Below are 22,783 nucleotides of genomic sequence, written 5' to 3' on the forward strand. Positions count from 1 at the left end.
TTCTATTCTTGACTCATAAGACATAACTCATTCAAATTCTTAACAAAATGAAATTCCATGAATTTAGGTTGATTTCTAATTTTAATACCAAAATCATAAAATTTAAATTAAAAATGAATTTACTATAAATTTTCAAATTTAACCACTTATGGAAGAACAAAGCCAAGACAAACGAGCTGAAATTTTTAAAATTAGAACTCTAAGACACAATTCACACTCACGTTCATATCCACTAAAATCAATCATTCTAGTTCATTCTTAAAATAATAATAATAATAAAATAAATAAAATTAAAAATCCAAAAATTAATAAATTAATTTCAACATCAAAAACATATCTCAATCACAAATATATACATTTGAAGAAATACCACATAAAAGTAATCATTAAAACTTAAGTTAAAAACCTTAACAACTAAGGATAATTACCAATTTTTTAATTAATTATTATAAAACTTTTGCTATTGTCATAAATTCTAGTATTATGAGATAAAAATATATTAAATTACTTTTTTTAATTATTTCTTAATTATATAAAATAAAATGAAACATAATAATTAATTTTAGAAAAATTATCAACATATAAAAATAAAAATAAATTTTAAGTAATTAATAATGTTAAGTATTATTATTTATTTATTTATTTATTACTTGAGTGTTAAAGCATCTAACTTTAAGACTTCACTCATAAGACAATTTTATCTTTTATTTATTTATTTATTTTTATTTTTGTTTACTTTAGACTTCATTCAAAAAGAGTCATTTGAAATATAAAAGATAATTCTAAAATTTTAAAAATAACTTAGATATAAAAAAAAAATATTGTGAAAAATGAATAATTTAATTAGTAAATCATCTCATGGGGGCACGAATTAGGCGTTAAAAGATGTTTTCAAGATATGATATTCGTTCTAAACCTAAAGAGGACCTTCATGGCTTTAAAATGGATGTACAATATACATATATATAATGAAGAACATCACAAACAACCTAATTAACCTAACCTCAAGTTAGTTGAAGTTAACAACACTTGTATTTTTCAAAGTCTGTGTTTGTAAGACTAGGTTTAGGTTAAACTTTGAATTGGTGAAGCCTCCACCCACCCAATCTTAACATTAAGGCTGCAACTTAGGCAGGTTGATCGGGATTCAAGGCTAACCCAAACCCAATCCCAATTAAGAAACAATAAACTTAAGTTCAACCCAATTTGAAGTCTAAACTAAGATACTCAACTTAAGTCCAATCCAATCCCATTTTTCTAAAATAGGGTTAAGCTCGAATAGATCGAATTAAAATTAGGTTGCTCGAATAAAACTTAGGTTGCTTGGATTAAACTCAAGTTTATCAAGCTAAATTCGAATTGGTTGGGTTAATTAGATTGGATTATTCAAAATTTATTCATAGTGGGGTTTCTTTTTCCCTTAAAATTCTACATATTTATACCAAAATTTAAATAATAAATAAGACAAAATTTCAAGGTAGCAATAAAAAGTAAAAATAAACTTATACATCTTTTTTTTTTTAAATGAAGAAGTATATGATATAATTATAATTTAATATTTTTTTCCTTTAAAATCTAAAAAGAAATGGGTGCAAGATTGAACTCAAAATCTGCAGAAATAAGAATCAAATAAAAAAACAAAAAATTAAACCCAAAAATGTAAATAAATGAGATTTTTTCAGAAGGGGATTGTGATTAGATTAGATGTCACTTTTTGATAAGGTAGATAGACAAAAGAAAGAAAGCAGAAGAAGCAACATGGTGTTCTGTTCTCTGTTCATCCTAGTGAGACAGACTAAAGAGATTTCCAAGCACCCATACAACACTTAGACGACATATGACCGTAAACAGCATAATTCTCACTAGTTAGTCTATTACAGAGCAATTGTGGATTTGTACTTAAATTTAGCCCCTCAAATATGCTAAGCAGAAAGCTCAATTCAATTTCCTAATCACAACTTGAATTTTCAACCGAGTGGATGGACTAAGGACTCGTTGAGTTACAAAATTTCAAAGATACTAATTTAGAATGAGCCTAGCCAATAAATGAACTAAAAGAATCCTGCATCATGAACTTTGTGCAAAACTTAGTAGGACACTAGAAAATCATTCAAGGGAAGATGAAGAAACAGAAATTGCATATGAATGAAAATACAAAGAAATGAAAGGGGCTTGGACTATATTTGCACTCTCACTGAACCCCAAACATCAACAAAAACCATTCAAGATAACGATGAAACTCAAGATCACCAATGGTAGGAAAAGAGGCTTCTTCCTGTGGTTGGAAACCACCAAGCCAAATTTGAATTACCAGTTCTCAACAGTTCACAAGATATGACTCCAAATTGGACATAACAACATACAGATACGCGTTCATGACAAAATTAGAAAACAAGGAGGATATTCGCACACCTTTGAAAAGAGGGGTTTGGAACTCTTGCAGCCAAATTTATTCCAAGTTATGTAATAGCACTGAAGGTGGCTGCTCTTTTCCTTCAAGTCAACTTGTGAATGGTTTTCATATCTGCAGCTTCAAGGAGGGTCCCCTTCTCAACATGGTCCCACCACTTGAAGAGGAAGTTGTCGACCACCAGTCTGAACCAAGGGGACAGCTTCAGACCTTCCTCACCAGCATCCGCTTTCCTCAACAGCTCTTTCAGATCATTCCGGGACACATACTTAACATCAGCAACTTCATCAGGGTTTGGATTCACATTAACATCTCGGACAATGAAGAGTAGATAATCAACTGTAATTGTGGAGATAAGGAAAAAAGGGTCAACATTATAGTTAAAGGTAGAAACACTCACAACTGGCAGTATAAACCGGGCAGCTGGCTAAGCTAATGAGCTTTACAATGGATAAAAACAGGTTTTGAATAATGTGAAGGCTATGTATAGCCTAGGAATATGTACATAGCCTAGGAATATGGATTTTCCATGAGATTCCATCGGCAACATCATTTTGTCAATCGACAGCTATGCATTTTGTCAATCTTGGTTCGTTTATAGCCATTACAACTTGAGCTTAGAACTTATGACCCTGGCTCAAAGCTTCAGACAACTTTATGAAACAGTTAAAACAAAGCACCATATAAATCAGTTGAGATTTGAAATAAATCAAAGTTCAGATTATTACGTTCATGCTCTCCCCACTTGCCATCTGATGGTGCCTTGTAAAGCATGCGGCCCAGTGGAGTGAACTGATCAACAGGTGCATCTTCAGCAGGAATGCCGAGTTCATCCAACAGCTTTCTTTGTGCAGCATTCCGCACTCCTGGTTAGTGAATGAACAAACAACTAAGAAAAGTCATAGTGACAAAGCATAATGGCATTCCAAAAGAAGAAAGAAAATGGAATACCAAGCGCATTCTCATCAATAAGCTCTGATTCACGGTAAAGAGGATGGCTGCAGCAGGTGTTTGTCCACACCAAAGGGAATGTCACCTTTGTGGCAGACCTTTGCTGTACAAGAAACATGCAGAAAGAACACAGCATGTGATTCTCAAATTCTGGCTGATGTTTACAAAGAATGCTATATCTTGATAGAATCAGGGTGAAACAAGAGAACACGCTGCGCTGTATTCTATGCAGTATCTAAATGGCAAGAACAAGGGGACTCTGAGGGTGGACCTGGAACAAGGATGCTTTTGAGAGTGATGTGCTTCCAATTCTTATTTTAAAATTATGGGGAGTCCTTGCTTTTGTAGGGACCAAGGCAGGAGGATGTCCTGTTAGGATTTTACTCCCAAATTGAGCTACAGACTAAACAGTTAATGTTGACTGGACAGTGTGAATAAGATGTCAATAGAACACATGACATATATGATAGGTACCAAAAGGCATTGCTAGAAGGAGAGAATACTAAAAATCTACTCCCTTATTTAGATCGCATCTAATCTACAAAATCCATTAAAGACATTGACCTTTTCTATGTAAAATGCTAACCCATAATGCTAGATTTCTAAGGAAATAGCACTTTAGAGATTGAACTAGTTGCTCTTCACTTTCAAACACTCTTCAATTCCTTTCCTTCCAAATCGTCCAAAAATTGCATAGGAGAGCGATTTTCCAGACTTTCTCGTGTTTTTTCCCACAAAAGAGTCATGTCAAATTAAAAGAGCCTCCTTAGCCATAGAGGGAAGGACCCACACATTGCCGAACAAAGTGAAAAGAAGCTGCATAGTGTAGGAGAATATAATCCATTGATTCCTCTTTTGCTTTTGCAAAGGAGATGTCTGTTCACCAATGACCACCCTCTCTTCTAAAGCTGAACTAAAGTCAACATCTCACCCTAACTAGCTTCCCATGCAAAAAGCCTCACTTTAGATGAGACCCATGAATTCCAAATAACGGCATTTGAAAAAAGGAATGGCATGCCCTAACTTCAAAATGGAATATAAAGATTTAACAGAGAAGACTCATTCCTTGAGACCATCCTTATTACCCTATCCTTCTCTTCCCTCTTCATGAACCTTCCTTGTAGCCTTGAGAAACAAGCCTCTACATTATCTAGCTCCCAATCATTCAAGTTCCTAGAGAAACAAGGATTCCAATCCATGCCCCCCTTCCCAGGATTCCAACGGTTGGCCCCTTTCCCAAATCATCCTTAATATCCTCCACCCGAGCTTTTTTTGACACTATTAAGGCATACAAGGAGGGGCAAGACAAACATGAGGGTTTGTCCCCACACTACCTATCATTCCAAAACTTTATCCTCCAATTTCCCATCTCAAAGGATACTCTACTACTGACCAGGTCCCATCCCATTATGATATTTTTACATACCCCAACCCCATACCTTTCCCTCATTTTGGAAGAACTTCCATGAATAACCTTTGTCCAAAATATTTCTCCTTTTGAAGCATATGTCCAACACCGTTTTCCTAAAAAAACCCTATTACATAAAGGAAAGCCTCTCATCACCAGGTCCCCCTTTCTTTTCTCCTTGCAAATAATTGATCATTTCACTAAATGCGTCTTTTTCTTCAAAATCCCACCTTCCCAAAGGAAATCTCTCTAAATTTTCTCAAGCCTCAATCTAACCTCTCTGGGCATGTTGAATAATGACATAAAATATACAAGCAAATAGGACAACATACTTTGTATCAAGGTAAACCTCCCCCCATTCAAAATATATTACCTTTTCCGCATTGATGGTCTTCTGCAAAATATTTCTTTCACACAATCCCAAATTAATGTTGCTTTTGGATACAAGAAGCCCAAGGTAAGTAGTTGGAAGCTCCCCAACCTTACATCCCAAGTCTACGGCCAGAACTTCCACATCAGCCACCCAGCCAAAACTTCCACATTAGCCACCCTACCTATTAGAATCAATTCACTTTTCTCAAGATTAATTTTCAGCACCGAGATAACTTCAAACCACATAAGCACCTGGTCTAAATATAACATTTGACTTTTTTTTTGTTGTCCTTTCCCTTTGGGGTTGTGCCCTTTGGCACCCTTTATATATGTTATGTATACCTTGGTGTATGGTATCCTTGTTTGTCATTTATAAAATTTACCCTTTTACTTATCATATATTTATGAAGAAAACATTATTTGACCTTGTGTGGTCTCACAAAAGAATAGAGTATTATTTACAAACAACAAATAGGATGCTCCCACCCCCTTACCGCCCTTCACCCTAAATCCCCACAAAAAAACCACCCTCCCTGACCCTTTGCAATAGACTGCTGAGTGGCTCCGTTTCCAACACAAATAGATAGGGATACTTTGTTTTGTTTTCCCTTCAACTTCTCAAGGATGATGACAAAAGGTAAAATCCTCCAAAAACTACAATACCCAAATTTTACAACAAAAACTTTCTATGATGATATAAATTATACTGCCCTAGTTAGGCATAGTCTCATTATGTACTCTATGATATAAAATTATTTGTGTAGATTTTTATATGATTACAAAATGACAATAAATGAACCACTGAACAGCCTCGTCAAGTTCCATATTTGCACCCACACCATGCAAGCAGGAAACTTGTCACTTCCCAAAATTCAACCACATACCTGAAGGAGTAATTCAAATTTCGAGTTAAACAGAAATACACTGAAAGCTCTGTGCAGCAAATTCTCAGATTCAATCTTTTCCATCAAATGACCTGCAAATGAGCAGTAGCTCTGAATGATGAGTAAACCAAGATATCCATACATTGAAACATCAATCTGATGTCACATTGTGAGTGCAATTCATGCATGTGGACAGCGATTTGTGATAATGGTTCCTATACTCAACCAGCAGGAAACACAATAGAAAGCTCACTTCATATTTCAAAACAATAAAGAGGCTTGAAAGAAAAAGGGCCCTCACTTTAGAGAGACCATTCTTTTAATGATTTAATAGAGGAACTCCTTTGTTCCCAGATTAAAATTAACGTGCAGCACACAATAGAAAAAAGATAAACAAAGAGAAAGCCCAAGAAGCAGTGTCACTCTGGGAAGAATGAAATTTCAAATAGCAAAGCAAATGTTATTATTACAGTGAACAGAATATTCTTCCAGGGACATGAGACAACCAGGTTCTAAAACTAACATGACAGCATCAGCCTGAACATATCAGTTAAGAAAGAGAATATATGCCTTTGAAATGAAAGAAACTTGTTCAAATGATCACAATTTTTACAGTGTAATAACCAATGGTCATCACCTCGACACAGAAAGTAGTAACATGGAAATCTTACTTACAATTGTATTTGGTATCATGACCAACAATACGATCATTCTCATCCACCAGAATACATCTGAAAAGGGTCAGAAAGAAAGAAGTGTTACAATAACTAGGAAGAAACATAGGCTTCCTGTATTGCTAAACAGAGAACCTAATTAATAGGTTTGGAATAGAAGCAAGGGAAAATGGCTCCAAATGGAATGAAATACTAAAACAAAATTAAATTAGAAAATAAAATAACCAATTTCATCAAAACAATGACATGTGGTTTTTAAAGTTCAAAACATTTTAGCAACTCAGACATACAGGGTAAAATACAGAACTGATTAAAAGCTACTAAAAAACATATTAGTAATCAAACGAATACACATCGACAGAAGATATAAAACCACTTCAACCAACAGTAGTTCTACCTGTGCCTAATACTGCACATTAATTTTCGGTCAGAAGCTTGATTGATGAACACAGTGATTGAATTACTGAACAGTCATCCAAGAGTACACAAAAGGCAACTCATATAGAGGATTAGAGAAAGAAATTCTCAATGTAGTATCCCAAGGAAGATAGATCAATATATCTAGAAGAAACACTTCCATTCAATGTCAATATATTATCCCTGTTTGTCCATCTAGAAAAAATAACTCCTACATTAAAAGGCCTCCTCAAGCATCATAGTGATAATGAGATTGAATGTGCCCTTGAGGTACGGCTCAAGTGAAAAGGGCATGGAGAACAAGCGGACAGAAGAAAAAAAGGTTACCTATAATCAATGAGATTGAATGAGTTTCAACCCTTAACCAGATAACAGACAACTACTGTAACAAGCTCAACCAATCTTGGTTACACCCATGGATGCAGATAGGTTTCAAGCAACAAAAAAAAAATAAAAAAAAATGGAAGCTCAAATAGCAACAACAACATTATACAAATCCTGATTAACTGCACCTTACAACCAAACTACAAACCCCTTTCCATTTAGCATGCTACCAGAGAGTAAAGTAGGACTTTGTTTCAGTTTTGAGTAACCGGAATCCTACTAGATTATCCATATATCAGATCATCAAAATTGAAGCCATTTGAGGGGAAAAGTCTTCTAGTGCTATTGCTATCAAGGGTATTAAACCTTTTCTATTTTGATTTCAGCATTCACTGTGGACCCAACAAGAGTTGAAATCCCAATGCAAAAGAAATGACTATCTGCCCCTCTTAAAAGTATATTTAGGGGCTGATTTTAATATGTTAAAAGCAAAGAAAGAAAAGTACAATTTACATATATATAAGATAAGCCAAATAGATGTACGAGGTTCAGCTCATCGGGTGCTTTCTAAGTTCTTTCATTTTCTTCATTTCTCAGCAAACAAAAAGAGGGTTGAGCAAAAGAAAACAACAAAAGAGATTGATAGAACAGCAACATGCCAAATACAAACAAAAGATTATCAATCAAATTTATGAAGATGACAAATTATATCATCAGCAGTGACCAAATATGAGAAGAGCCCGTTCCTGTAATTCACACAGAAAAAACAGGTCAATATAATTATCCGTATGTTTGGTCAGTGGAAAAAAAAGTGGGGAAACCAAAGAAAAATCAGAACTGCAAAACTTGCATCCTTCATTTAGAGCTCCAAAAACAACAACCTCTTTCACAGCTATTGCTTTAGCTGAAGTGAATTAATAATTTCTTATTTCACAAAAAAAAAAAAAAACAAAAACAAAAACAAAAGGGTAGAAAAAAAAGCCTCTCAAGGTTCCAGTTCCTCTTTCCCAGCAACCAAACAATGAGCAACAGCCAAAAATTAAAATAGGAATAAAAATAAAGTGTTCCATTAGCACTTTGACAATCATGGATTGGATTGGAAATAAATAAAATGTGCAAAATTCAAATTCAAAGAATCAAATCTAATTCCTTTTGACAACTGAGAAAAGGCAAGACCCTCCACACCAAAAAGTAAAAATAATAGGAAAAACCGAGAAAAGTTCATGCTGATTAGGACACCACTAAAAGGTCCGACCATGGAAAGTTTTGCATTCTTCAGAAACTACAAGAAAATAAAACTTACAAACTGGAAATTTTCAAATTTCTTTCCTTTTCCTTCATTTTCTCAGCAAAACTTTTTCTTCACATATTTCTTTCTCAGAAGCCAAACACATGGCAACAGTAGGAAGGAGACAAAACATGTAGTACTATTATCAATATGACTATCACAATATTGAATTGGACATACAAATAATACCGAAAAGTCAAAGTCGGACAAAAGAGAAGAAAAATGAGTGGGTAATCATCACCATCTAAATAGAATAGTGAAGATTGAAAGTCAAACCATCGAACCTTAGCCCTCTTACAACTGAAAAAAAGCAAGAAAAATTTAGAGAGGAAAATAGAAATCAAATCTTCCACTCAACTAAGCAGTTTCTCATTTTTCCAATTACCAAACAAAATAGAAGAAATTCAATAAAAACGCCAAACAAAAAAAATCACAACCAAAATTTTCACTTTGCTTCATGTTCTCGGCAAAAAAAAAAAAAGAAAAGGAAAAGAACCGCATCATCATCACCATCGCGATCACAGATTGGGTATAAATAGTAAACACAACATCAGTAGTTCTCCGTCAAACCACCGAATCCAACTCCGTTGGGCAACTGGGAAAAAGCAAGAAAAAAAATGAAAGGCAAAAAAAAAAAAAAAAACAATCAAATCCTACAAATTTTCACTGATCAACAGGCTACGAACATGAACAACTTCTACTCAGTCGAGCAGAGACAAAAATCCAACCAAAAAGTTCCATTTTCGTTCAGTTTCCTTGATTTTCTCAGCATCCAAACAGATCAAAAACAACGAAAGAGAGTACAGAGAGAAAAGTGACTCACTCGTCCTCGAACATGAGGCGGCGCTGAACAGCGTCCATGCCGGCGTCAACAGCGTCACCCATGGCGGTGGAGCGGGTGGAAAAGGACAGAGATGCCCTCCGAAAGTGGGAAGCGAAGGGGAGGCTTCTGGTGAGAATCGGAGGGTATTTTAGGGGAAATGATGGAGAAATTTGAGGGCGAGCGCAGTGCTTCGGAAGCTTCGGAGAAGCAAAAGTATATAAGCGAGAAGACAGAGTCATTTGGGTGAGTTTTAAGATTGGAAGCGACCACATCTTAAAAATCTATATATATTATTTTTATTTGTGACTGTTATTATTATTATTTGGAAATATTGTAAATGTGGATTTGTATGATCTTACTTTCTTAAATTTATTTATTTTTTTGAAAAAAATATTAATATTATAATTTTTTTATAGAGAGAAATTCTAGGCATGATTGAAAAAATAGTGGGGGAAAAATGATTAAAAGACTTTTCTTATTTTTTAATAATTCCCATATTAAATTACTCATACTTTTAAAGTTTAATCCAGTTTTATTTATTTCATTAAAAGTAGAAAAAAATTACAACTTTTGGATATATCATCAAAAATACTATTAGAGTCACTCTTTCGTATTCTTAAGTGTTTTTCATAAAAGTGGTATAGAAAAAAACATTTCCAATGAAATTACTTCTATTACAACTACGGCCAAATCGCCTCTATAAATAATTTTTTAGTAAAAAATGTTCTTAAAATTTATCAAAGACCTATTATTTTTTTTCAAAAACATTTTCTAGGTTACAAGTGCTTTTTAAAATTACTGTCAAATGAGTTTTTTAAGTATTTTTCCAAAACGCTGCAAATAAGTTTTTGTATTGATTTTTTAAAATTTTAAAAATATTTCATAAATTTAACCAATCACTTAAAAGTGTATTTGGTAGTGATTAAATTTTTGTATTGATTTTTCAAAATTTTAAAAATATTTCATAAATTTAACCAATCACTTAAAAGTGTATTTGGTAGTGATTCGAAAAAACGTTTCTAATTTTTTTAACACTTAAATGGTATAAAATTTCAAGTATTAAAAATATTAGAAGTGTTTTCTAAAATCACTATCAAACATATTCTTAAAGCGCATTTAAGAGTGATTCTAAAAAATATTTTTATACTTTAATGATAAAAAATTTTAAGTACCAAAAATATTAAAAACACTTCATAAAATCACTACCAAAAGAACTCTTAATTTAAAAAAAAATATTTTTTTAAAATTAAAAATATTAATTAGAATTGAATCTAAAAATTATTATTATATATTTTTTAAAATTTATTTCATTTATTTTCTTCAATTACATAAATATTAAATAATTTTAAAATATATAAAATTTTACCTAACTTTAATATTATTTTACTTTTTCATATTTGTTTAATAATGAAATGAGAAAATGATTTTCTTTAACATTCTTTTTTTCTGAAGTACTTTTCGAGAAATAGCAGCATTAAAAAACTCTTTCAAATATGATTTAAAAATAAGAATAATTTAAAAGACTTTAATATTTTAATTAAATAAAAATATTTTTCTTATTTTGTATTCACGCACTGATTCTTTCTAAACATAAATGAGAGAAGTATAAAACTCACGTTTATCCAAATATTTTTCAATGTTCAAAAAAATAGTTATTTTTATGAATAAAATTAATTGTTATTTTTATTAACTTATTAAAAATGAGTATTTTAATGTTGAAAAAAAAGAGTATATTTTCAAAAATTCCCAAAGAAATGTCTTAATCACAAACCCTAGAAGAAGCTTAAAGCTTCCTTCTTGTCATTTTTGGGATCCAGTCCATGGTATCTTTGGATTCGTCTATGTATGGAAGAGAGAGATCCACTCGAAGCGCATGGAAGAGAAGACACAAATGAAATGTAGAAACAAAAATGAGAATAAATAAGGAACCATTTCTAGAAGAAGCCCTCTTAGGATTGGCAACGAGGTGGGTTTGGGCCGGGCCACCCTTGCCCCATTCCCGTCCCAATTATCTGAATCTCTTCCCCATCCCCGTCCCAAACCCGGGGCGGGTTAATGTGTCCCGTTCCCGTTTAGAATAGACTTGATAATCCCATCCCCGTACCAAATGTGTTTTCGGGGCGGGGCGGGGCTCGGGTTCGGGTTCGAGTTCGGGTATTGGGTTTTTCCCAGTTTGAAAAATTCTGTGACATAGGTTCCATGGTTATTTTGCTGTCTTATTCAACATCACAATGATATAGATTGCAACTCTTAAAAACATCAACAATTAGCATTTTCTTCACATACTATTTAGCATTCAGTCAATGTGGCAAAACACAAATTTATTTTCAATAAATATACAATCTTTTGAATCTGTTTTTCTATGGCAAAAAACACAACCTAAATAACAAACACAACCACTACATGTGCCCACTCAGCAACATTCTTCTAGTGATACTCCTTTCTGCTAAAATTCCACTGTCACCTGATAAACAATTAACGAAATGGCTAATTGTGATGTTGCCCTACCACTTCAAACCTCTGAGATATAAAATAGTCAAGTAATTAAACTTCCAGTGGCCATTCAAATGGTGACCACAATGGATGACTCTGTAGCAACTGCAACCCACCTCTGTTATGCAGAAAATACTTCAGAGTTGGGTAACATTGGAAATCGGCATCACCTACATCCTTATACGATTACTTGTCCACTGTGCAACATCCACCAATAGCAATGTGCAGAAGATGAGCATAAAGCTTCAGATGCGTAATGTACATGTCTACATCAATTTGCCTTTGGGAATTGGGAAAAAGTGCAGCCTTAACCAAAGACATTAAGTTTATGGTTTTTTTGTTTCTTGTCCCAGAATATATGGCTGGAACTTAGACCATTTGAAAGAAAAATGGAACATTCTATACGTTACTCAAACTAACAACAGAATGCAGCTAATTCTCCACAGGGCACATCTGAATACAAGTAAAATGCATTTTATTAGTGACATCAACAGAAGTGCAGTGTAGCTACATTGCACAAACCTCTCTTCCACATTTTGCAAGGCATCTATTAGAACCTAGTCTCACCACTGCCCATTGGCAGTGCTTAGCAAGAAATTCAAGAGCAGCCTCAGGACTAGCATTTTCGTCATCTCTACAACCATCATAAGAGAAATTAGCACCATTTACCACAAATTGCACCAAAAATTTTAAGCTGGATGAGGAGGATTAATTCTCTTTCATCACCGATTGTTTTAGCATGATAGGTTAGGAAAAATCAATTGGCAATCACCTTAACAGCTCTCTTGTTTCATCCTCATTGGCAAAGCAAAGATCTATATCCCCTGATTGCAGTAACTCTAGAAGAGGTCCTCTAAAGTTCCGAACCATCTGGCCAAGGTAAAAAAAAAAAAAAAACAATGGTTAAAAGAGACAATTCCTCACCCAGTAATTCAGAACAAGTCTATTCCAGTGCATGAGTAGGATATTGCAGTCAAGATTTATTTCCTTAGCAGTGGCTGGAGCATAAAAAAGAACATGTCGAAGTAGCAAATGCAACAAACATATTATCCTAATAATGCATTATAAAATGAAGCCAATAAAATCACTAAAATGCAACAAATGGAATGATAACTAGTATCAGCAATTGAAGGGGCATAATAGCTAAAAATTTTAAATCCTAAATATCAGTAGTAACAAGTAAATCGCATCTCTAGAATGAGCATCCAATCTGACATAATGCATAGTTCTACAGTGACTGCTTCACAAAATGACAGCATCATTATCTTATCTGCCAAATATTATCATCACAACTGGGCAAAGTGGTTTTAATACAGTTACCACAGCCTGATCCTGTCAGAATGAAGATGTAAAAACAGGCCGCCTCTATAAATGTCACATAGATGCCACTTAAGCATTATTCATTTGGGAAGCCAAAGTATGGCTCCACTTTCAAACAGGATTATATTATGTAGAAAAACAGGGTGCCTTAAGTATACTTAATTGTTAAACATCACATTATGCACTCAAACCATCTAACAATAAGTACCTTCTAGCTTCTTCATCTCGTACTTTTGCATCAAACTCTTTACTGTGAGGATACTTAGGCAAGCTTGAAGGATCACAAGGAAGTGGCTTTACTGTAAAGAACTGGGAAACATAAATCAAAACAAGTCAAGAACTACTACAAGAGAGAGAGAGAGGAGAAATCAATTAAAAAAGAAGGAAAGGGCTCCCAAAGGACCCAATTTCTCCAGAATTTCATACCTCACTTTTAAGAGCAGAGGCTGCAGATCCACGATCAGTAGGATCTATGGAAAGAAGTGTTTCCATAAGCCCTAATGCAGGTGTAGGAAAGTCTTTAAATTTTTCTGCAACACAGCGCCTATAAGGCTGTTGGGGCTTAAATATGGTTGCATGTGGCAACTTTGATTTTCTCCAATAATCCTCAGATGGAGAGCCACAAAGCTTGAAAATTTTATGCAACTGTTCCACCTACAAAGGAGAAGAACCAAACTTAATGAGGACATCCTAAAGTTGAAGAAGTAGATGGAGATGTTACTTGATTAGTGGCAGGCCCAACGAAATAATTAAATAGAAAGAATGGGGGCATAGATTCAAAATTCTTCAATGAAGATAAGCAAAAATAGAATGAACAGACTCACAATAGAATATAAGAATGAAATTTTTTCCCTTCAATTCATTAGTTATAATGGGCTAGACTATAATTTAAACCAGCCCACATCCTATAGAGTCTACAGCTGCCAACTCCACCATCTCCACCAATAATAGCACCCCCACTAACAGAAGCATCCTTACCATTATCAACCACCAACCACTGTATTGCCACCATGTCAACCCATAACATGAACTTCCTTCACCACCAGGCAACCACCACCAACCATCATACTACCAGCACCACCAACATTGCACTACCTCTAAGCCCACTTCCCACCTACACACCATCACAACCTTAGTTGTTAAAATCCTACAATGTACCATTCACAACCTATAATTGCAAAGTGAAACTCAACTGGATTATTTGATTCCAGATCTAAACCGTTTTTTTCCAAGAACTACTTCAAACCCCTCCTTAATTTTACAATGATATAAATCCTAACTGCCATCAATAATTCTGACTTTAATTGAAAGCCAAGTGGTATTGTTTTGTACAAAATAATAGACTCTAATTCTCTTTTTTTTTTTTTTTTTTTTTTTAACTTTTTCCTTTTTATAGCAAGAAGATGGATTAATTGACAAAACCGCATGTTCATGCTAATAAATTGTAAACTCCAAACACTGAAATCTGTTCCTAGCATCCAATGTGAAATAATTCCAAAGCAACTTCAATGTAAAGTGATGAACCCAAAGATAAGCCAAGTCTTTGGAAACTATCTCCAATTTGCACCATAATCTGCCACAATTTTTGCATTTTGGAAACCATTCCAACATGAGAATCTCACTTTTAATCTGAAATTTATAACGGAAATTTTCATAATGATTGAGACACTATTTCACAGTTTATAAATGTGATATAAAAAATCTTCTATGCAGATTTTGTACCACTAGAAACTTCAAGGTGTTGCAAGGGAAATTCATCACCCAGCAGCATAAGTGAGGGCAAGTTTGGGGCTTGGACTTTATCGTTTAAAATCACATAGGTAGCAAACTTCAGCTGGATTGTTGAGCCTCATTTTCAGTGAGACTAAAAAAAAAGAGTGATTATTATAACATGTTACCTAACACAAATTAAAATGGAAAGTTTCAGTGTTCAGCACTAGTTTGCCATCAAACAGCCATTAAGAGTAAACCTCTTTTCCAACATTTTAGTCATGATCCTGAGATGAATGTCACCATTTTTATTTTTTTTATTTTTTTCATATGCCTGAAAGTAAGCAGGTAAAATCAGACTCAATTACTGTTAGTATTTTACATCCAATATTATGTTCAAAACAGAACTCTAATAACAACAAATGCTAGGTGTTTTTTCCAAAGAGAAAAAATATGTAGATTGCACAATCATGATTCCATGAATAACAGGCAGTACTCTGCACATCTTGTGGGAAATAAATAAGCATAAATGATACCTCTGTTCTTCCTGGCATTATAGGCTTGCCAGCATATAGTTCAGCCAGTATACAACCAGTGCTCCATAAATCCACAACAGTCCCATAGTAAGTGGCTCCAAGTAAGAGCACACAAGCCTGTTACCATCCAAAGCACTAAGAGCACACAAGCCTCTCAATAAAGTTAATGCCTCAGGCTTTAAACCCAATCCAACATATTAAAGCACATTTTTACAGTCATATTGAAATCATTCCATCATAAATTATTCTTCAACAAAATTGCTTCTGAAAACAATGCAAACAATAAAATAAAATAAAATAAAAACTTCAACCTGATTTGTTGTTGCTAGTGTTCCTCAAAGATTCTTAGGTGTTATTTCAGCAATAAAGACTGGTACCTGTTCATCCAGAGGAAGAGAGAGATGTTTAATGCTTCTTAAGTTGAATAATTATTGGAACTTCATATCCAAGAAGAGAAGCTTCTCATAAAAGCATACCACATAAGAAAGAACACCAATTCCATATAAGATGAAGAAATCTCCTAAAATAAAGGGAAAAAGATCCCTACATTGAAACATCCAGAGGGTAAAACATGAAGAAAAGCATATACAAATATATCAAAATTATAATTGAAAATTGGAGATATCCTACAAAAGATAAAGTAGATTGTGAGCCATCCTGCTATACAGATCATGGATGACATCCCCATGGCCTGATTCCACCCACAAAGAAAGCAAGTTGTGAGAGAAGGTTTGTGTAGGAAAAATGCTCAAATATGAACAATCTTGACAGAATATCCTCCATCTTACCCCTTTTCGACCACAACAATCTGCCCACTTATGATAGCACCAATCATTACCCCTTTTTTGACTAATAGAGTGGGTTAGGATTCGAATGAACAGGGCATAGAAAATAATAACAATAATGTAGTCACTGAAACAAAAATGATTACAAGTTCTTACCTCAGGTGCCCGGAAGCCCTTGGTTCCAACACAAGGGCCCTCTCTCTTTTGCTTTCCATTTCCTAGGAACAAATTAAATGTGATTGACTCTAGAAGAAAAGATAGATTTATCAACCCAAATCATCCAAGTTATTTAGGCAGTATACCTTTGTTCTTTAATAATCTAGCACCAGCAACAACAATTCCGAGAGGCATTGGAGAAATATAAACACTAATGCCCCAACAAGCAGCCCCAACATCTTCATTTACTGCAATTAGGTCAGCAATAATGCCTTCTTTGCCAAAAAATACAACTTTGATGCTTAATACCATGGATATAACAATATAAATTATAACATTAAGATAAAAATGAAAAATAAATAAATATCACAACTACAACATATAAAAATAGAAAATCTCCATGGATATGGCAACATTAAAAAAAAACATTAAACATAAAGTCTTCCCAACATATTCATACATATAACCACATTAAGATTAAAAAGAGCATTAAAATAAAAAGTGTATCTTGGGTCCCAAAATATATCTCCAATACCAACTTCACTTCAAGAAAAGAACCTACAGCAAGAGTGATTCATCATCTTCATCCATGATTGTGAGTTTGCCCCCTGGGTTAACAAGCAAAGAATCACCCAATAAAAGTAAGAATAACAAGAAACAACTTTATTAAAAAATTCAACATAGTTGTTTCATAAGATTGAAAATATTTTAGATTAACTACCTTCCATTTCATTTCCCAACCAACTTTGAGCACACATTAAGGCCTCCAAAGTATTTGGATGGAGTCTACTACGATGTTTTGATACCATCCTACCACCCGTACTGAAGGCTGACTCAGATGCAACTGTAGATACTGGAATGGCATAGATATCTCGAACAATCATTTGTAAAGTCGGATACTTAATACCATTTGTTTTCCACCAACTCAAAACATCAAAATCTAAAATCCTTGGCAAAACAGTTTCTTCTAAGTAGTAGTCTAACTCCGACTTCGCATGACCTTCTTCACTAGTACTATGAACAAATAAGTCAAACTTCGAAAGAGGATCTTGTTCGTCATAGGTCAACTCAAAGAGATTTGAAACTGATGAAGCACCATGAGATGAAGTTTGTTGACCCATCTTAGACTTTGATTGGTACTTAGAAAGCAAATCATAACATAGTTGACGAATTTTTCCAATCTCACTTGAAGCTTCAGACCCATACATTATCGGAAAATAAAATTCTAAAATCTTCATCTTGTATCTTGGGTCCAATACAACTGCTATTGCCATTACAATATGACATCCACTCCAATACTTGTCAAATTTTTCTAACATACTTGATGTCATTGTGCTTACAACTTCATTTGAGCAAATCAACCAATCATACAATGCTTCTTTAATCTCACACACTTTGATGAAAAATGTATTCGCAGTGGGATAATTTCGCCCTGAGAACAACTTTGTTATATTATAAAACAATTTCAGCCTTTCACATATTTCTCCTGCTAAATTCCATTCTTCCTCTGATGGCACTATGGTGTAGAGCTTTTCACGTTGCTTCAAACACGGGAACACATCTTTATAAGTTATAGCTATTGATAGCATCAAGTATGTAGAATTCCATCGTGTTTTACAATCAAGGCATAGCTTCTTGTTACATGGAAGACGCAATTGGCGAGCTGCATCTTCAAACTTTTCCACTCTTGATGGTGTTGCTGACCAATATGCAACACTCTCACGAATTTTTTCAATTTCTACTCTAATGACATCTAGACCTTCCTTCACAATCAAGTTCAAGATATGTGCTGCACATTGCATATGAAAGATTTTTCCATTTAATAAAAGTGAACCACTTGAAGATAATTTCTCTGAGAGGATATCAATCATGCCATCATTACTTGAGCAATTATCCACGGTGATTGTAAATAGTTTCCTATCCATATTCCAATCCAATAAAAAATCTAATAACACATCAGAAAGAACTTCTTTTGTATGTGGAGGAGGCACATAAACAAACCTACATTAAACGATATATAAAAACATATTATTAATATAAGTGACATCATTAAATGATAATAAAATAAAATAAAAATTGAAAACTTGAACAAATAACATATCTAACCTTACAATATGATGATGTAGTAACCAAGACTCATCAATGTAATGCACAGTGATAGCCATGTAACCTTTCTTCTGATTAGATGTCCACATATCAATTGTGATAGCCATTCTAGTTTCAAGCTTTTCCAAGTAGCTACTCATTTTCCCTTTCTCAAACTCATAAATCTTCATTATGTCATCCTTAATTGTATTGCGGGAAACCATCTTAAACAAAGGTTGAAGGCTACTAGCAAAATCTCTAAAGCCTGCATGGTCAACAATTGAAAGAGGGTACTCATGCAATATAATTGCACATGCAAGCTTCTCTCTTGAGATATCTTGATCAAATGTGAAACCACCAATTTGCACTTTTCCATAGCCTTTTCTCTCTATTGCTAAAAATTGTTGCTTAATATCAACATTTCTCCGTTTGATGCACCTATCTAAATGTACATGCAAATGTTTAGTCCCATTCTTACTATCGACCTTGAGTTTTGATTTACAATGCTTACAAATAGCATAATCTTGTCCATCTATTATGACTTTCTCAAACTCATTCCAAACAATTGAAGTCAGCTTTCTTTTTTTACATGTCAATGATCCATCAGTAGTTGAAGTACTACCTGTAGCTGTATTAGAACCAGTACTTGGCATGAAAAAAATTTCCTCCTCTTCTGATGTCATTTTGTTGAATCCTTAGGATATTCCGAAATAGTTTGAAACCAATTTAACCACAATAAAATTCTATTTGTATGTTTCTGGAAGCATGAATAATATGTTTCCAGAAGTTGTTTAGAAAAAAAAAATAGGGTTTTCATCTATGAAATTAGATCATTCTCTTATAACAACTTGTTTATGCAAAAACATGAATACCAAAATTGAACCCTAAAATAATGAAATTATAACAACTTGTTTCTGCAAAAACGTGAATACCAAAATTGAACCCTAAAATAATGAAAAACCCATAAATCATCATTCTTATTTGTATAAACCCCAAAAATCAGTTTATATGTGGATGAAATTGATTTGGACAGGGTGAAAAATAAAGTCAGAAACATGAACAATAAGAGCCAAAGACGAAAGTTGATTCAACTGAAAAATACATATAAAACGAAGACCAAGAGTGCATATAAATTACAAATCTACTGATAAACAATTGAAAAAACCTCAAACTCATAAACTAAAACCAAAAAAAAAATTGAAAAACAAGCCAAATTTTAACAAAGCTTCAAAAGTTAAGGTTTTCTTACCTGGAAGGAAGAAATCCACAAGAACTCCAATAATCACTTGTTTACGAGATTGAAAATCTGGTTTTTAGAACAAAGATTTTGATTTTAAGGCCACTCGAACTGAGAAGATGAAACCTTTCTTCCAAGAGAGAAAAACCCTAAACCCATAAACTAAAACCAAAAAAAATTTGAAAAACAAGCCAAATTTTTAACAAAGCTTCAAAAAATTAGGGTTTTCTTACCTGGAATGAAGGAATCCACAAGAACTCCAATAATCACTTGTTTATGAGATTGCAAATCTGGTTTTTAGAGCAAAGATTTTGCTTTCAAGGCCGTTCGAACTGAGAAGACGAAGTCTTTCTTCCGAGAGAGAAAAACCCTAAAACTCTAGGAAGGATAAATTATATATACAGAGGAGATTTTGGGTATTTTATAATATTTAAGGGCAAATTGGTAATTCTAATTCCGGGGCGGGGCGGGTGACCCGATTGACCCACGAAATTGCCATTCCTAAGCCCTCTCTCTCTCTCTCTCAATTTTGCTAATAAAAGGAATCCACCCAAATTCTCTTTCTCTCTCTCTCTCTATGCCATCTCTCTCTCAATTTTGCTAATAAAAAGGAATCCGCCCAAATTCTCTCTCTCTCATTTACTTAAAATATCTTATTTTTCTCTTTCTCCCACTCTATTTACCTTTCTCGAATAAATATTACACATGAATCATATTTCAAAACGTCTTATTTATTAAAGTGATATTTATTTTTATGACTAAATAGAAAAAATCAAATAATTTATTATTAATAAATTTAATTTGCTTATGTTAATTTATATTAATATATTACTTTTAACTGAATAAATAAAATAAAATATTTTAAACCATAAAACAAATATTATCTAAGACTATGTTTGATTCTTAGAAAATATAAGAGAAAACATTAGGGAAAAAATATAAGAAAAGAAAAAAAATAAAGAAAAATAAAATTTTGATTTAAAGTCAATAAATTATTTATAATTTATTTTACTTATTGTAATTGTTTTATAGGATGATTAAATAATTTTAAAATACATAAAAATTTTAACTAATTTTAATTATATTTAATTTTCTTTGATATTTAATACCATTTTCTAAGAGTTATCAAAATTATTATGAATGTTAAAAAATATATAAAAGTTATTTGTGATAATTTAAAATTTTAGAAAAGTTGATAATTTAGAATCCATTTGGATACATTTTCTATTTTTGTTTTTAAAATAGGAAACTACTATATAAAAAATTAAAAATTAAAAATACAACATCTTATAAAAAAATTAAAATTTTGAGATCATAATTTTTTTTAATACTAAATTTTTAAGAGTTTTAATATTATTTTTAAATTCTAAAACTAGATAAACATAAAAGTGTAGACATCGAGAAGGTATAGGGCTTGTTTGGTAATTATGTTTTAAAATAGTTATGAAAAACAATTTTTTAGAATAGTTTTTGAAAATCGTCATGTGATGTTTTGTAGAGCAAAAGTTTGATTGAAAATATAAAATGTTTTTAACTTATTTTTAATATTCTTAAATATGTTTTAAAATTATTTTTTATATTATTTTATTTTTAATTATTTTACATGTTTATATAATTATTTTTTAAAATAATCATAAAAAAAAGAATAAAAACAATTAAAAGATATTATCTAAAAACATCATATTTTTTGTTATTAAGAACTAAAAACAAAAAATAATTTTTAATTATCAAATGTGTTTTTGGTTTTTGGTTTTTGGTTTTAATAAATAAAAAACTATTCTTTAAAATAGTCACCAGGCCCATAATATGTTATGATTTTTTCTAATAAAAAAAATAAATTGAATTATAAAATTATTTTAAAATACATTTTTTTTGTATGTAAAGGTTTGAAGAAATATAAGGTTCAATATTATGTAATTATTATTTTACAATATTATGTAATTATTATTCATTTTATTTTAATTATAATGCCCTTTAATAGTTTATTTGACTTTTTGGTGGAGTGATTAAGGTTAAATCAATCAAGAAAAATCTAATATTTCATTTGAGATAATCCACTTGCAAATCTTGGTTTGTCTTATCATATCCAAAATAATTAAATAATTAAATAATTATTAAAAATGGTTTTTTTTCTTTTCATTTTTTAATTTAAATTTCCATTTTTATATTTCAAAATTCAAATTTTTATTTCAGTCAAACACATCCAAATTTGATATAAAAATAAATAAAAATGAAATTAATGAATTTGGATTTTATTTCCAAATCCAACAAAAAATAATTGCATTAATGACTTTTCTCAAATTAATAAATTAGGCAAGGACGGGTAGGTGTGTGTGAATGATATTAAAACAACTTCAGGGCCTTCTATGATATTCTATTCAATTTGATGATACAGTGACGGCGGAAAAGCGGCAATCAGAATGACAGCCCACTCAAAGTCTTCGTTTTCCGGGAGGAAGCTTTGACTGGGTAAGTTTTCCACACCATGGACGGCTCATGATTTAGCTGTGGTTGTTAAAGATGGCATAATGCTGTCGTGGTAGCGTATATCAAGTTTTTGACGATAAGACTCGTGGGACACGAGCACCGGATTTCTTTTTGGTTGCATGTGGCGTGTCCTAATGAATGGACACGTGGGATGCGTTGGTAGAATAATTTTGATTTCCGATAACTAAAATCGCACATGTTATGCACGTGATTTGGATGCCACGATGGATTAGGAACATCATATCAGTTCAACAAGTTGGCATTTAAATAAAATGTCACGTGCAATATACACGATTTTAATAATTAAAACAACCTAAAAAAACATGATTGTTATTAAAACCATTGTCAAATGAGTTTTTTTAAGTATTTATCCAAAACACTATAAATAAATTTGGTATTGATTTTTCAAAATTTTAAAAATAT

General features: G+C 32.6%; 1 protein-coding gene and 1 long non-coding RNA gene across 2 annotated transcripts; both read right to left on the reverse strand.

Annotated features, from left to right (window-relative positions):
• Positions 1 to 2,256: 2,256 nt before the first annotated feature.
• Positions 2,257 to 9,790, reverse strand: LOC100241072 (isopentenyl-diphosphate Delta-isomerase I). The gene is given in 6 exon segments (NM_001317130.1): positions 2,257 to 2,749; positions 3,139 to 3,276; positions 3,362 to 3,464; positions 6,026 to 6,117; positions 6,701 to 6,756; positions 9,552 to 9,790. Coding segments are annotated over 6 exon segments (882 nt in total). The 3' UTR covers positions 2,257 to 2,495.
• Positions 9,791 to 12,204: 2,414 nt separating this feature from the next.
• LOC132253592 (uncharacterized) lies at positions 12,205 to 12,929 on the reverse strand. Its single transcript, XR_009465456.1, has 2 exons — positions 12,817 to 12,929; positions 12,205 to 12,678 (listed from the first exon to the last, which is right to left on the reverse strand). It is a non-coding gene; the product is annotated as an uncharacterized LOC132253592 (long non-coding RNA).
• Between the last annotated feature and the right edge of the window lie 9,854 nt (positions 12,930 to 22,783).

This window comes from Vitis vinifera, chromosome 4 (assembly GCF_030704535.1).
Source record: "Vitis vinifera cultivar Pinot Noir 40024 chromosome 4, ASM3070453v1".
Taxonomy (NCBI): Eukaryota; Viridiplantae; Streptophyta; class Magnoliopsida; order Vitales; family Vitaceae; genus Vitis; species Vitis vinifera.